The sequence below is a fragment of the Pleurodeles waltl genome, chromosome 9, assembly GCF_031143425.1.
Source record: "Pleurodeles waltl isolate 20211129_DDA chromosome 9, aPleWal1.hap1.20221129, whole genome shotgun sequence".
NCBI lineage: Eukaryota > Metazoa > Chordata > Amphibia > Caudata > Salamandridae > Pleurodeles > Pleurodeles waltl.
In genome coordinates, this window is record NC_090448.1 from 982405267 (window position 1) to 982421350 (window position 16084).

At 41.6% G+C, this 16084-nt stretch overlaps 1 protein-coding gene across 5 annotated transcripts in view; it reads right to left on the reverse strand.

The window, feature by feature from the left end:
- Positions 1–16084, reverse strand: part of FLVCR2 (FLVCR choline and putative heme transporter 2) — a 347527-nt gene that overhangs the window by 106608 nt on the left and 224835 nt on the right. For all 5 annotated transcript variants that reach the window (XM_069208452.1, XM_069208453.1, XM_069208454.1 and 2 more), the window contains exon 6: positions 7487–7597. In XM_069208452.1, the coding sequence (XP_069064553.1) occupies positions 7487–7597 (111 nt within the window). The remainder of the gene's footprint in view (positions 1–7486; positions 7598–16084) is intronic.

Here is a 16084-nt window from a genome sequence, read left to right on the forward strand (position 1 = left end):
AGTCCTAAGGCCAGCAAAAATTAATTCAGCAAAAACAAGAGGTATGAAGGCAAATGTTTTTTTGAGCAGTTGGAAAATTAAAGAGGCAAAGCCAAATTGGCACAATCAACATGCGCCCTAACTTCCTCACTTATGGAGAGAAAACATTTCCAGGTTGTAAGGAAATGCCTCCTTGGCATGGTTACCCCCTGACTTTTTGCCTTTGCTGATTCTATGTTTTGATTTGAAAGTGTGCTGAGGCCTGCTAACCAGGCCCCAGCACCAGTGTTCTTTCCCTAACCTGTACTTTTGTTTTACACAATTGGCACACCCTGACATCCAGGTAAGTCCCTTGTAACTGGTACCCCTGGTACCAAGGGCCCTGATGCCAGGGAAGGTCTCTAAGGGCTACAGCATATCTTATGCCACCCTGGGGACCCCTCACTCAGCACAGACACACTGCTTGCCAGCTTGTGTGTGCTGGTGAGGACAAAACGAGTAAGTCGACATGGCACTCCCCTCAGGGTGCCATGCCAACCTCACACTGCCTGTGCAGTATAGATACGTCACCCCTCTAGCAGGCCTTACAGCCCTAAGGCAGGGTGCACTATACCATAGGTGAGGGCACCAGTGCATGAGCACTGTGCCCCTACAGTGTCTAAGCAAAACCTTAGACATTGTAAGTGCAGGGTAGCCATAAGAGCATATGGTCTGGGAGTCTGTCAAACACGAACTCCACAGCACCATAATGGCTACACTGAAAACTGGGAAGTTTGGTATCAAACTTCTCAGCACAATAAATGCACACTGATGCCAGTGTACATTTTATTGTAAAACACACCCCAGAGGGCACCTTAGAGGTGCCCCCTGAAACTTTAACCAACTACCTGTGTAGGCTGACTGGTTCTAGCAGCCTGCCACACTCGAGACATGTTGCTGGCCCCATGGGGAGAGTGCCTTTGTCACTCTGAGGCCAGTAACAAAGCCTGCACTGGGTGGAGATGCTAACACCTCCCCCAGGCAAGAGCTGTAACACCTGGCGGTGAGCCTCAAAGGCTCACCCCCTTTGTTCCAGCACCGCAGGACACTCCAGCTAGTGGAGTTGCCCGCCCCCTCCGGCCACGGCCCCACTTTTGGCGGCAAGGCCGGAGGAAATAATGAGAATAACAAGGAGGAGTCACTGGCCAGTCAGGACAGCCCCTAAGGTGTCCTGAGCTGAAGTGACTAACTTTTAGAAATCCTCCATGCAGATGGAGGATTCCCCCAATAGGGATAGGATTGTGACCCCCTCCCCTTGGGAGGAGGCACAAAGAGGGTGTACCCACCCTCAGGGCTAGTAGCCATTGGCTACTAACCCCCCAGACCTAAACACGCCCTTAAGTTTAGTATTTAAGGGCTTCCCTGAACCTAAGAATTTAGATTCCTGCAACTTACAGAAGAAGAGGACTGCTGAGCTGAAAAACCCCTGCAGAAGAAGAAAGAAGACACCAACTGCTTTGGCCCCAGTCCTACCGGCCTGTCTCCTGCCTTCTAAAGAAACCTGCTCCAGCGACGCTTTCCCCAGGACCAGCGACCTCTGAATCCTCAGAGGACTGCCCTGCTTCAAGAGGAACAAGAAACTCCAGAGGACAGCGGCCCTGTTCCAAAAAGACTGCAACTTTGTTTCAGAGGAGCAGATTTAAAGACCCCTGCAATCCCCGCAAGAAGCGTGAGACTTGCAACACTGCACCCGGCGACCCCGACTCGACTGGTGGAGAACCAACACCTCAGGGAGGACCCTCCGGCAACTCCAAGACCGTGAGTAACCAAAGTTGTCCCCCCTGAGCCCCCACAGCGACGCCTGCAGAGGGAATCCCGAGGCTCCCCCTGACCGCGACTGCCTAACTCTAAAATCCCGACAGCTGGAAAAGACCCTGCACCCGCAGCCCCCAGCACCTGAAGGATCGGAACTCCAGTGCAGGAGTGACCCCCAGGAGGCCCTCTCCCTTGCCCAGGTGGTGGCTACCCCGAGGAGCCCCCCCCTTGCCTGCCTGCACCAACTGAAGAGACCCCTTGGTCTCCCATTGACTCCCATTGGAAACCTGACGCTTGTTTGCACACTGCACCCGGCCGCCCCCGCGCTGCTGAGGGTGTACTTTTTGTGTGGACTTGTGTCCCCCCTGGTGCCCTACAAAAACCTCCCTGGTCTGCCCTCCGAAGACGCGGGTACTTACCTGCTGGCAGACCGGAGCCTATGCGTTTTGGGCACCACTTTGAACTCTGCACCTGACCGACCCTGAGCTGCTGGTGTGGTGACTTTGGGGTTGCTCTGAACCCCCAACGGTGGGCTACCTTGGACCCCAATCTTAACCCCATAGGTGGTTACTTGCAAAAACTAGCATTACTTTAACTCCCCCAGGAACTGTGAAAATTGCACTGTGTCCACTTTTAAAACAGCTAAATGTGTTTTATGTAAAAAGTATATATGCTATTGTGATTATTCAAATTTCCTAAAGTACTTACCTGCAATACCTTTCAAATGAGATATTACATGTAGAATTTGAACCTGTGGTTCTTAAAATAAACTAAGAAAATATATTTTTCTATACAAAAACCTATTGGCTTGGAATTGTCTCTGAGTGTGTGTTCCTCAGTTATTGCCTGTGTGTATGTACAACAAATGCTTAACACTACTCCTTGGATAAGCGTACTGCTCGACCACACTACCACAAAATAGAGCATTAGTATTATCTCTTTTTGCCACTATCTTACCTCTAAGGGGAACCCTTGGACTCTGTGCATGCTATTCCTTACTTTGAAATAGCACATACAGAGCCAACTTCCTACACAGGTTGTATGAGATTAGATTTTTATTGACGGGGATGAAAACAAATCCTTCTAAAGCAAAAACCACAACCCGTGTCAGGGGTGAACCACAAGTCACCTAAGAAACCAGTGCTTAACCTTCTGATAGCTTGACACAAAAGCATTCAAGCTTAACTAGTGTTTAGTATTGATGTAGCACACAAACAGTAATAAAGAGAAACAACAACACAAGAGAGATCCACTACTAATTTAGCAAAATAGAGTAACATTTAATTAAAAAAATATCTAAACTAAACAACAATATTCAAATCAGTAAAACCAGGGATATAAAATTTAAAAAGTTTAAGTAAAAAATATCGCTAAGAAGCACAAAGTGCTAACTGTGTACATCGGGTCACGCTAGACTGGGAAAAAGTCACAAGTTCGGGCCAACCACGATGCAGTGTAAGCTAAATACAAGGACCAGGTGGGTCTGCTGAAAAACGTAACTTTTTAGAGTACTGTGCGCCGAGTTCAAAACTTCAGGATTTCTCAGGCAGTGCTCAACTGATGCCAGCTAAGGATCAAAGGCCTGCAGAGGCACCTCTTGGGGATCAGGAACTGACTCCAGCAGAGGTCAGCAGGGCTCGGACAGGTCCAGTTGCATGTCCCAGCAGGGCTAGTTGCAAGTCCAGTTGCAGAATGTCAGCAGGACAGTTGTAGGGCGGCTTCTGGAGCTTGTTGTGTTCCTGTAGCTCAGAACAGGAGATCAGTCAAATGATCCTCGAAATCAATCTGGTAGTCCAAGGTTCAAAGAGATGGCCCTCTCTTTCAAAAAGCAAGGATGGCATCAAGTAGCAGGGCAGTCCTCTGCAAAATAAGGCAGGCCTCAAGCAGCAGGGCAGTCTTCTTAAGAAAAAGGCAGGCTTCAAGGAGCATGGCAGTCCTCTGGTAGGAGCTGGGCAGTTCCCTGGTAACAGCAGGGTAGTCCTCTGAGAAACAAGGCAGGCTTCAAGCAGCAAGGCAGTCATCTAAGCAACAAGGCAGGCCTCATGAAGCATGGCAGTTCCCTGGAGTACAAGGCAGTCCTTCTGTAGTCTCCTGCAATCTAGGAGTATAATGAAGAGTGGGTTCTGTGGCTCCTATTTTTATTCCTTCCTGCCAGCACTGAAGTGGAAGAAGCTTCTAGACCCCCCCCCCCTACAGTTGGTTCTGGAATTTTCTCCATCCCTGTCCAGGCTCCAAAGGATCTGGGGTGACAAACGATTGGTGTCAAGTTCTTTGCGAGTACGCTAGAGGAAGCCTTTGAAATGTAAGTGGGTCAGTGAGCAGCTCTGCCCCACACGCCTGGGCAGGATGGCCCTCTCCAAGCTACACCCAAGTCCTACTGTTCAATGTCTGGACCCAATACACATTCCTGATTTTGAGGGGGTGAAGTGGGTGGTGGGTCAATTAACAGGACTAGGCAGATGGAAACTCCAAGAAGGCCTCAGAAAGATTAGAATTAATTACAATTCATTTGAGCCCAAACATGCTATATCTATCTGTTCCCAATCAAACGGTAAGGTAACCCAATATGATCCTATGGGAGGGGTAGGCTCTCAAAAGTGGTGAAGTACGAATTTGGGAGTTTTTCACTACCATTACATGTAAAACTTAAAGACACATGTCCTACTTTTTAAATACAACAGACCCCACCTTATGCACGGTTTACGGCCTACCGTCGGTGAGGATTATATGTATTAAAAAGGAAGGTTTAGGCCTGGCAAAAGGTTGATTTTGTAAGGTAGAAATGGCAGATCTTCCCGGACTACTGGGAGGATTGAGCCACTGAGTCCCAAAGAGTGCAAGAATAGCAGCCCAACATGACCTGAGGGCCAGACTGGTAAAAGAAAACACCTTCTCAAAGGTCACTACTCTTTTAGTCCTCCTACTGGGAGATAAGCTGGAAACGTTTTAGGGTTTGTCGAACAGTAGACACCTGCAAAAATAATGTCGCAGGACATGGGTGCTGAGACAAAAATGCATAGCTGCCTCAGGCAGATTGATGGCGTCTTGCAATTTGGCAATTTACTAGGGGGCCGGAGCAAGGTGTGGCCCAGGTCTCTGGGAGAGTATAAATTACTGCCTCATTAAAAGATAGGAAGGGCAAAATAGTGTGTGGCCCTGGCTGGACAAATTCAGTCAAGACAGTAGTTTTTTTTTATCTTTAAGGTGCAGAGCTGGTGGTTGAGAATGTTGGCCGCCCTCAAAATGACCACCACAAAAGAAGCACTCTTTTCATTGGCAGGACCTAGGGATGTGAGAAGGCCAGAATCAAGAAAGGTGTCAAGGCCATCTTTCTTGATTCTGGCTCTTGATTACTAACCTCTTGGAGATCATCATACCAACACTCTTCATGGTAGGGTTAGCTAATTTTCATCCAGATCAACACCTTCTGGTGCAAAAAAAAGAAACTGACATTGGCACACAGGAGTGGCCCTATATTAGCTATGCATGTCATTTCCGTTGTGGAACAGCATCAGTGTGGAGCTGCACAGCACCATCTATTGGCACGTATAAGTACTGCTGGGAAAGTTCAGGATCCAGTCTGATGCCTGGAGAATATTCAAAAGGTGCGCAATCTACATAAAGAAGTCTCAATAAGAAAAAACTTTACCATTAAAAGGCAAGTCCAAAACCATATCTTGTATGTTAGAATGAAATGGCAATTCTCTGAGCCCTGCAGGCCTGCTCATACACAACGAACCAGTAACTGCTCCAGCTGCAGTGTTCACAACATCTTAGGAGTTAAAATTATGTTTGCCATCCAAGATGGTACACTGTTAGATCCAAACTAAAGAGGTACTTACCAAGTAAGATGACCCAACAATTGTTGACCCTTGTACTGGCTGAGACAACTACCATGACAGTACAGAGGAATGATGCTTAGGCCTTCTCACTTTTTCTTTTCTCTCTCTTTTGCTACACTTTTTGTGTATTTGTGAATGGGGAAGAATAGGAGCAAGGCAAGGTTAGTACTTCTAGAGAAAGCTTTGTCCTCAACACCTGTATAACATTTGTTAAGTCACAGCTGGTGATGGATTTTGTTATGTGTACCTGTGCAGTTATAAGAGGTCCTAGAGGAATCTACGCTGGTTTACCGGTATATACCCTGGAAGGAAGGTAGGCTTAATTTCTGAATGAGGGGAGACAGCTGAAACCTAAACTTTGCTGGTGGTGTGGCAAATGATGTGATACTGTTTGAGTTGGTACAAATGCAGAAAGAGGCTTCAGAGGGTGTAATCACAATCTTATCAGGTCTGAATATGTTGCCCTATACCACAGGTTTCCAAGTTTTGAGACTTGCAATGTTTCCTCTAAGAGCTACTCACAACCTCTTAAGCAGATTGTGAAGGGTACTGACTCTACACTTTCTGTACTAAATCAGTGTTACCTAGAAATGAAAGTATGCATCCTGAAAAGAAGTGAAAGACTAATTGTGATACCAGTTTTTTTTTATCAATGCCTGGAATCATGAACTACATTTGTGTGCAGCAAATACAAACTCACTAAATGACGCCTGCTAAGGCAGGAACTGCAAGCTCCACCTGTATCCCCCAAAACCAAGACAACGAGCGAAAAGCTGATGCCTGTCCATTGCGAATATGGCAAAACCAGAAACTTGGTCGAAACATGTTGACGCTATGATTACTTACGACCAGTTGGAGGAAAGTGAGCGTTAAATGGGACCAAATCAGGAATCTAGGGTAAAAGACTAAAACTGAAACTGAAACCGTGCCCTATTTCTTTATATTTATATCCTATTTCAGCGACTTTTTGCCATGTACTTCTGGTTTTAACTTTGTTCGGCCTCATTTATGGAGGGAAACCTGGGATGCAGATTCTAGACCAAGCACCAATTCAAAAATGTATACAAGTCCACAGCAAGCAGGGTGCCCCCACTCAAATATAAAACAGTTGTTTTGTTACATTAAAAGGAAGTTACTTATTTAGAATGATTGCTGGACATTGCAATACACTAGGAAAATCCTACAACAAACAACAGAATACTGCATGATACTAGACAGTAGGTCAGTGGTACTCGCACAATGAAGGGCTATTTTCTGTCTGACTGACTTTCTTTGTTAAAACATATTCAAGAGGATTTTACAATTCTAGAGAATACTTTGCTGCAATTCAGTGAAAAAAGGTTTTAAATAATACGTATTGCCTACTATAAAAATGTTGGTTTTAACAAATGTATTCTTCAGCCTTGTGCCTCGATTATGGTTTGAGGTACTTTACTCACTTGCACACTAACAAGTGTTGAATCAGTGAGTGTAGTACAGTTTTCAGAATTATATCGAGTCAGATGAATATTTATTAATAGGGATAAGTAATATCTAAGTTACATGACGTTTACATATCTATCACATTACTTGATTTCACAAAATCTTTGCCCACAGAAAATATTTCACCCTAAAATGTTGTTTTATCCCAACCAGCCTCTTTCCAGTATCTCTCATTATTTTTCTGTGCAAAATATGCACTCTTGGAGGAAGGGAAAAAAAAAAAAAAAGATACGGCAAACATTATTTGGTAAAAGCACAATTTTGCACAAAACTATACAGTGTCATACTCCCCACCAAAAACCATTATTCCCTGACCTTTTAACTCATTTACCACTCACGTTTCTCCTCTCAAACCTATTATTTGTTGACTTTCAGGAGTTACTACTTACCCGAGAGATCCAGCAGTAACAAATACCACCCAGAGATGCCCGAGTGCCAAAGTGGACGTGTAAACTATCATCCCCACCAGGGACATGAGGTAGACGATCAGCGTTGTCATCCTAAAAAACAGAATTACAAATGTGTTAGCTTTGATAGACCCCCTACTATGATATATCCAAAGCCTTGAAGGCAGCCCGATTAGATCATAATACAATGCATTCTTCAACTGGGAGGATCAGTTTAAAAAACTGTGTGAAATATGAGTGTACAATTATTTCACTTCCTTACAAGACGGAGCAATAAGACAGTTAGCAAAGTTACTGCCAAGCAAGGATTCTGATAGAGATTTAAGGCGGCAAAAGAAGGGTGGAATTCTATTTTGTTGTTATGACTCCTTCTGGTCACTCAAACCAGATAAGACCAACACGCTCAAAGAATTTTTAGGGTCTAAGTAAAGTTTCAAATCTTGAAAATGATTTTATATCAACTGATAAAAACACCAGTAATTAATTCACAAAAGAATATGCAGGTGCAATAAACTACAGATTAGGAGACTGCAATTTTACTGCTTTAGAGTCAAGACTCTCTTCGAAATACACATCCAAAAGCTGCTCGTAGTTATTTCGACAACAAATGGGTTACTTTACAGAAAGTAGTTTAACCACCTACTATACACTCTAACCTGGTCTATAGAAGCCCAATTCAACCCCTGGCCCTAACCGACCACATGGTACTTCTCTTTTCAGTAATCAACTCTATCTCCAGCATCGTGAGACCCGAACTGCAGGTCAAGGAAAAAATGACGACAATGCAGATTCATGTTGAGAAGTTTCTTTTGTTGGGCTTTTGCATTCATAACGCAATGGTGGCAGTCTTGGAAAGGTATCTATATACAGAAATATGTGGATCAAAAAACAAAACAAAAAATAACAGGATGAAGATTACATATAAAGTTAGTTCGCAAGCTATCCAAAGCTTGTACATAGTTAACTTGAAAAATGAAAGGCAATAGGTTGTTGGCCTAGAACCGGATAGTGAGTTATATATGAGTTCTTTATTATGATACAGTTATTATTACATATGAAGTGATATGGCTGCTAGAAACATATATAATTTTAAAGATAAAAGAAATTAAATAATTTTCCAATGGCTAACAAGTAGGAGAGGTGGGGTTTCAATGGTATTTGTTGTAAGGTTATTAGTGAGTCACTTTTGAGCAGCTGGCAGCGGTCACATATAAGTGTTAGGAGTCAAAAATAAAAGTAGCCAGTTAACAGAGGTAATAATGTAATGGGGGTCTGGTTACGTTATAGTGGATTCCGTGTCTGGGTGTTGGGAGGCATGCCCTGTCATGGGGGGCATCTTAAATTGTGGATTTGTAGAGGCGGCTGCCTAAGGAGTTACAGGCTTGTCAAGCGGGGTTAAAACGTCCTGTCTATGCTCCGCTATAGCCACGCATAGGTCACCCCATTCAGTAGCAATTGGGAATTTCCAGAGTCCACATGCCTCCTTTCAATGTGAAGTTGCGCCTTCATTAGTTGGTAAGCGTTTGCTAGTTACCCCCAGTGTCGTATAAATGGGCCGGTGGTGGATTTCCAATGCATGGTGATGATTCACTTTGCCAGTATCAATAGCAGGCAGGCAAATTTTGTGTTCAATTTGCATCATTCGGGCGTGTTGTGAGCCTAGAAGGCAAGCCTCTGGAGTAGTATGGGAGTCCCTGCCAATTATATTTTTGATTATGTCTTGAATCGAAAGATTCATGATGAAACTTCATGAGAGAGAGGGAAGATGCACCCTTCTTGCCACTTCACCTAGGAGCTCTGGTGGAACATTTTAGGGCAAAACTCTCAAGAGTCATTAGACTGTAATCATACTCCACATCCCACCTCATTTTGAAGCCAGAAACCTTGGTTAATGATGTCAGAGGTTTGTCTCAACCAGAGAATAAACCAGTCCCATATTTTTCTGACATACTGCTTGAGTGGTTACTTAAACATTAATTCTAACAACATTGAAAGAGGAGGCAAGCAGGCTCACTGGGATGCAATCTAGACCTCTGGCATGATAACTGTAACAGAGTATTGTTTAGGTTGTCTGCAATTTTCAAGGCTGCATCAAAAGACAAAATATCCTATGACACTTATGAAAAGTACCTCCAGGGAATGCATGAAGTTCTTGTGATTGTGTCCAATGAACAAAGGATTCATTAAACAACCTTTAATACATCAGTCTTAGCTGAGCTCAAGACTGCAAAACTGAGAAGCTGTAAAGCCAGATGCTTCAGGTGGCTTGGGGGAGGGTGTAATGCAGAATTAAGAGAATTGTGATATGTGTGCTGGCTATGTAAGGACTGAACTTTAATTTTTACTCTCTTTATAATGGTCACAACTCTAGAAGAACAGTTTGAAGGATTACACAGTTCCTGAATCAAATGATAGCCCATCTTATCACTTTCCCTAATATATAAAAGCTTTCATGACCATCTGTGAATGGCTGGGCACCTACTGTTGGGGATATAATGTGTGTGTGTGTGTATATATATATATATATATATATATATATATATATATATAAATATATATATATATATATATATATCATATACTTAGATATAGTTCTCACCCAAACTATCTCACTTCTCACTGAAACGAGCTGCCTGGAGCTTTCAACATGACCTTGCCGGGACAAGTTTCAACAGCTGTTCAGAGCCCACTTTTCCTGACTTCCCCGTTAGTTTTGCTCATCAGGTTGTTCATTTAAGCCTACACTGCACGTCTGTATGTTTGGCACTATGCATATGTTGCATTTCTATGCTTGCCCATGTTTGGCACTGTGACATTTTAGTTGTGCTTATTTTGCATTGTTGTACTGCCTATAAGGCCTAAAAGACAGTCACTCAGGGAAGAAGAAGCCTATTTGTATTAGGCACACGGTTTACGTGTTCGCGGTTCTTCCTTGCTGGCCAGCAAGCATGCTGTGGTACCTACAAATGCACTTAATTTTGTTCCTGGGCAACTGCTGTGTATTGTGTGTTTCTTTCATTACTCCTGGGAGGGTGCAAAAGTATTTACTTAACAGATGGTGATCTGTGGCTCGGATAGCATGAAATGTCACATGGGTAAGTGAAAGTGCCTTGCCTCTTTGGCCCTTCAATGCTTAGAATATAGCTGGAAATTAAACAGGGGTCTGAGGAGTAACTAAGTTTTCCGTTATCATTACGTTGGGTGATAGTGGCTGATTTTTACAGATGACTGTGACCCACGCAGAACAGCCCATACCAGAAGGGGATTTTTGTTTTTAAAACCCTCCCAGAGTATAATGAGGGGAACATCTGATGGTGTGTTGCACGGGAACACAATGAAGTAACTTTGAAACATGCACAAAGGAAATAAGTTACTAATCAATAACTGTATTTGAATAACATTTTGAATGATGGTAATGTGCAGTTGTGTTTTCCTTGCAAATGTTTGTTTGGATTATATGTGAAGTACTGTATTACTGACTCTGAGGAAATGATCGTAAGCCCACTAGAAAGTTACATAACCTGCTGGCAGGAGAGAAAGGTTTTCACCAGATAGCCCTGTAGATCAAGGTAAGGAGGACACAGATTATCTAAAATATGTAAAATAATTTGTGTGCTAGTATGGACAGAGAGAGGGAAGGCACAGAATGTACCTGTAACGAAGCCTAGGCATGTATTAAAGACAGACTGCATGCACACAGAACTGTAAGAGCAAAGAAATGTCTATGTTCTAGAAGTGACATTTATAAAATAGTAATGATAAAACTAACTTTACTAGTAAAAAGGCACTCAATTTAGGAGAAGTAAGGCCTCCCAGTAGTGAAACATGAATTTGGGTATAACACCACCAGGACATGTAAACTTAAAAGTACATGCCCCACCTTTTACTTATACAGAACTCTGCCCTACTAGCTACCTCGGGCTTACCTTAGGGGGTGACATTTGTAGTAGAAGGAGAGTTTAAGGATTTGCAAGTAGTTTTAAATGCCAAGTCGAACTAGCTGTAAACTGCATACACAGGCCCTGCAATGGTAGGCCTGAGACAGGTTTGAAAGGCTACTTGGGTGAGTGGCACAACCAGTACTGCAGCCCACTAGTAGCATTTAATTTAGAGGCCCTGGGCACATGGTATACTACTTTAGAAAAAGACCTTTCAAGTAAACTTAAAAATAAAATAGGAAAAGGGACCAAGGCACAGGCTTGCTTCTCCTTAGACAGAAGATATTAAATATTCATAGAATATACACTATATGACGAATTGTTTGCTGCAGTTGGCTTCAGTGCACTACCAAGCAAACAGGGAATAATAAAATTAGCAAAAGCCATTCCTTGCAGCATGTAATTTAAAACAAGCCTAAAAGCCACTAACAAACAGCAGAAAGTAGCTTCCTCTGTATTGACTTACACACTTGCTTTAAAGGCAACAAGTCTTGAAAGCTCTGAAATATTGTTTTATTATTGAGGATAAAAACAAGATGAAAGTCGGACTCTATTTCCTTTTATTTTTTTTATACATCATTTTACTATTTCTTCCCTTCGGAACACATTTGTGGTTCAATGCTAAATAATTACTTATTTCTAAAGGGTAAAATACAAATTTCTTTTCAGTAAAGGATCATGCTCGCAGCAATAAAGATATCAACACAAAATGTGAATTCTGAATAAAGACATTACAGTGTAAAGCTACAGCTAAAGACCCTAAAACAAAACAAACTACATAGACATGATATATGGCTTAAAATAATGGCCCTCCTTTCTTAGGGGTGAGAATTATTTTTGTGCTTAGTTTCAAAATATGTCTTTTATAAGTATTATGAATAAATGCATTTAAAGCCAATTGTTAACTTTGCATGAAATATACCTCACATCAAAATTAAACTTAATGAAATAAATCAAAGATTTCATATAAAAAAAACAACAACAAAATTGTCAGTGGCTAATATTCAATAATGATGAAGGCTAAGTGTGACCTACTACCACACATTTTTCTCAAGAAACATACATGTAAATTATTCTTAAAAATTCACTTTACTAAAATCGTTTTTGCATTTTGAGGTTTATAATGTCAATATCACTACTGTAAATATAAACTATTTCCCATAAACTTTTGCAGCACTTTCTTTTCATGATGTACTACAATGTAAGGCAATAGAAAGGCTAGGTCACATCATCTGAATTGCATTATTCTGTCAAAAAGAACATTTTAAATTATCCTTTTCGTAAGTGTTCTGTTATAACATTTTATTAATAATAATTAGTTAATATTTTTGCATTTCATTTTCTCTCTTTCTACGGTTTCAAGCACAATTTTAAGGTGCTGTTACTTTTTTGTGTCATTTTTCTCAATGTGTGAAAAGAGCACATTCAGGTTTCTGTATCTAAATAGGTAAATTTGTTGTGTACAAAATATAATGATTCAGAGCTCTAACAATGCCAATATTACTGCATCATACCGACAAAATTAAAATGTGAGTTATAGTTCCAGTGTGGCCTAAAGGCTGCAGTGTATCTCGAGTACCTTGCCTCACTGACTGCCTTTTTGCACAGGATTTCTATGCGCATACTGGCGTTCTAAATTTTCTTGAGCCAGTTCTTTAGCAGGTTTTCTTTTCCTACAGGGGTAAATGGGTCATATAGAGCGCAATGCACAGAAATACAAAAACAGCAAAGTTTAGATCCTACCTTTCCACAGTCTGAAAATGTTGGCGTGAAGCCATATCCAGTCCTCAGTCATGCTTCTGGTTGTGCAGAGCTCTGATGGGACTGTGAAATAGGTTAACCACTACACAGCATCTGATAACTGTGCTAAGACATGGGACGTGAATTTACGACAACAGGTTTAAGTGTCAGATGCAGAGATTCTGTATTTAGCATTCACTAGCATTGCTGTTACAAAAAATGTTGACATAGGTAGCTTTAAAAAAAATTTCATCCAAAGTTATGCAAAGAAGTAATGACCACTACACCAGTGCTTATTTTACACCAGTTTGTTAGCAGCACACTGATAATATTGATTTTTATCTCAATTATTTGAGAGGGTCACATGCACAAACTCACTAGTGCAAGCTAAATGCAGCATTTGGGCAAAGAATAGGTCAGAATTTTTCAGAGCCTCAAAAAAAAAAAAATGTGTGATTTGAACTTTTATTATGGGTCACTGCTTATTTGGTGGCTGTTGGAATGGCTTCAAAGCTTAGTAACTTAGGGCCAGATGTAGTAAGGTCTGAATTTGCGATTCGGAAATTCGGATGCAGAACGGTGTCTCAGACCTCGTCTGCGACTCGCTATGGGGTCGCAAAGACCCACCTCATCAATATTAATGAGGTGGGTCACATTTTGCAACCCCTTTGTGAGTCCCTGCACTCACAGGGATGGTGGCCAGCTGAAGTCAGCAGACCTACATGTCTGTGACTGCTTTTTAAATAAAGCAGCTTTTTTTATTCATTTCGCAGCCCGTTGTTCTTGAAAGGAAAACGAGTTGCAAAATGAAAAAAAATACGAAACCATTTGGTTTCGTTTTTTCAGTGTAGGCAGTGGTCCATTGGACCACTGCCTGCTCTGAAAAAACCTTTATGCCCACATTCACAAAGGGGAAGGGGTCCCATGGGGACCCCTTCCCTTTTGCGAATGAGTTACCACCAGTGTGACACTGGTGGTAACTGCGAGTTGCTTTGCGATGCGAGTCGCAAATAGGAAGGGAACATCCCTTCCTATTTGCGAGTCGCATTCACAAATTGCGAGTCGGTACCGACTCGCAATCTGTGAATGAGCATCGCGTTAGGCTGTATGCATGGCGCAAACCGCTTCCTACATCTGGCCCTTAGTGCTGAACGGTCTACATTAGGCTGTGGAAGCATGACATCAGGTCATCACAATATTTTATATAGGAGATACATATATATATATATATATATATATATTTATATATACACACATGTACATTTTAATTGTGTTAGCACTTGTGCATTTATTTAGTATATACTGCTTGTATTAATAAAGAAAATAAAAGGGGTGAGCTGGTTTGGAGGGGAGGATATTTCTTTTCAGTGGGTTTACTTCTATTTTTAGGGTCTGCAACAGATGATTTGAGTAGGGAAACCTGCAGCTGTGTCCTCATTTGAGACAGCTCTCTATGTCACACACATGGAAACAGTCTAGTTTTGTGTTAGCCCGCAGCACACTAAATGAGGACAATTTCCTAAAAGTTAAGAACACGCACACTGGAGTGCAACCTGTTCCAAATAAACAATACGGACCCAAAAAAATATATAATGTAGGCTTGTAATTTTGAAGATTAGTTTAACAATAACTTAATTCCTTTGTATTTGATTTCCTGAATATTCCATGGTGGGAGAATGCAGAGTAATGTACAAAACAGAACATAGTAGTTCAAAAGTGCTAATTATGAAAATGTTAAATAAAACTTGGCTCTGATAATGTTTTGGGGCTTCCATGAGTGTGAAAGAAGGCCAAATTAATGCTGAATACATGTAAAAATGTTTATGATATTGTATTTAGTAATTTAAATACAATTACTAAATGAAATAATTTACATAGAGGACACAATGAAATTCTGGTTTTGATTCAGCTCTCCTGGAACTAGATTGAACACCACAGGTCCGTTCCAGGTCTGAGAACACAAATGATTGACCCCTTAATGGTGCATCTTGCAGTGTAAAAAAAAAATGTAACTAAAAGAAGGAGCATGTGTTTTACAGGATTGTAACTTGCTTTAGGGACCATAACTATGCAACTAACAAGACTGGATAAAGGATGAATTACAAATTATATTATGGACAGAGCAGACTTCACTGTTTTCTTGAAGAATAAGTACCTTTATAGTAGATAAGCAAGGTAAGGCTTACATTACTGAATAACATTAAAAAGGGGCCCAGCATAGATAAGATGGAGAACAAGGATACCATTGAGGAGACAAGAGTAGGGATCAGTGTTATTCTTGCCCGTGCCAAGAGACTTATAGGAGAAATAGTGCTATATGAGGAACGCTTTCCAAAGAAAACAAGGATGAGCATAGGACGACGGGGAGAGAGATGATCAGCCTATTTACGGAACACACAGCCCAGTGTTTAGATAAAGGTATCACACACACCCGAAGGGAATACCATGTTTACAACAAAGGTAGGCAATAAAATGATTGATTTCTTGATTTTAATATGAATGAGCCCCACCAATTTGCTGGGGACAGGGGTGTGGAATTTAATAAAATATCTACTTGTCCATGGGACAGGTTGCTTCTTAAATCTACTTGTCCTATTAAAAAAATAAATCTACTTGTCCCTTTGGTGCCATGTAGCGTGGCGACAAATTATGGCAGCAATCTCATTATGTAAGAGCTTTGATAATAGCCTCTCTGATTATGACATGGCTACTACTATAGATGGGCTTGAAAATGTGCAATTTCAGTCCCTCCTATAGCAATTTCCTTATTTTTTCTCCTTTACGCAGATCTAGATACTGGGGCTGGAGGAAGCAGTAAGCAGTAGTTCCAGGGTTGAAATGCCTTTGAGTCTGCAAACCTGCTAACATGCAGAAGTAAAAGTTCTTCCAGGATGGGGAAAAG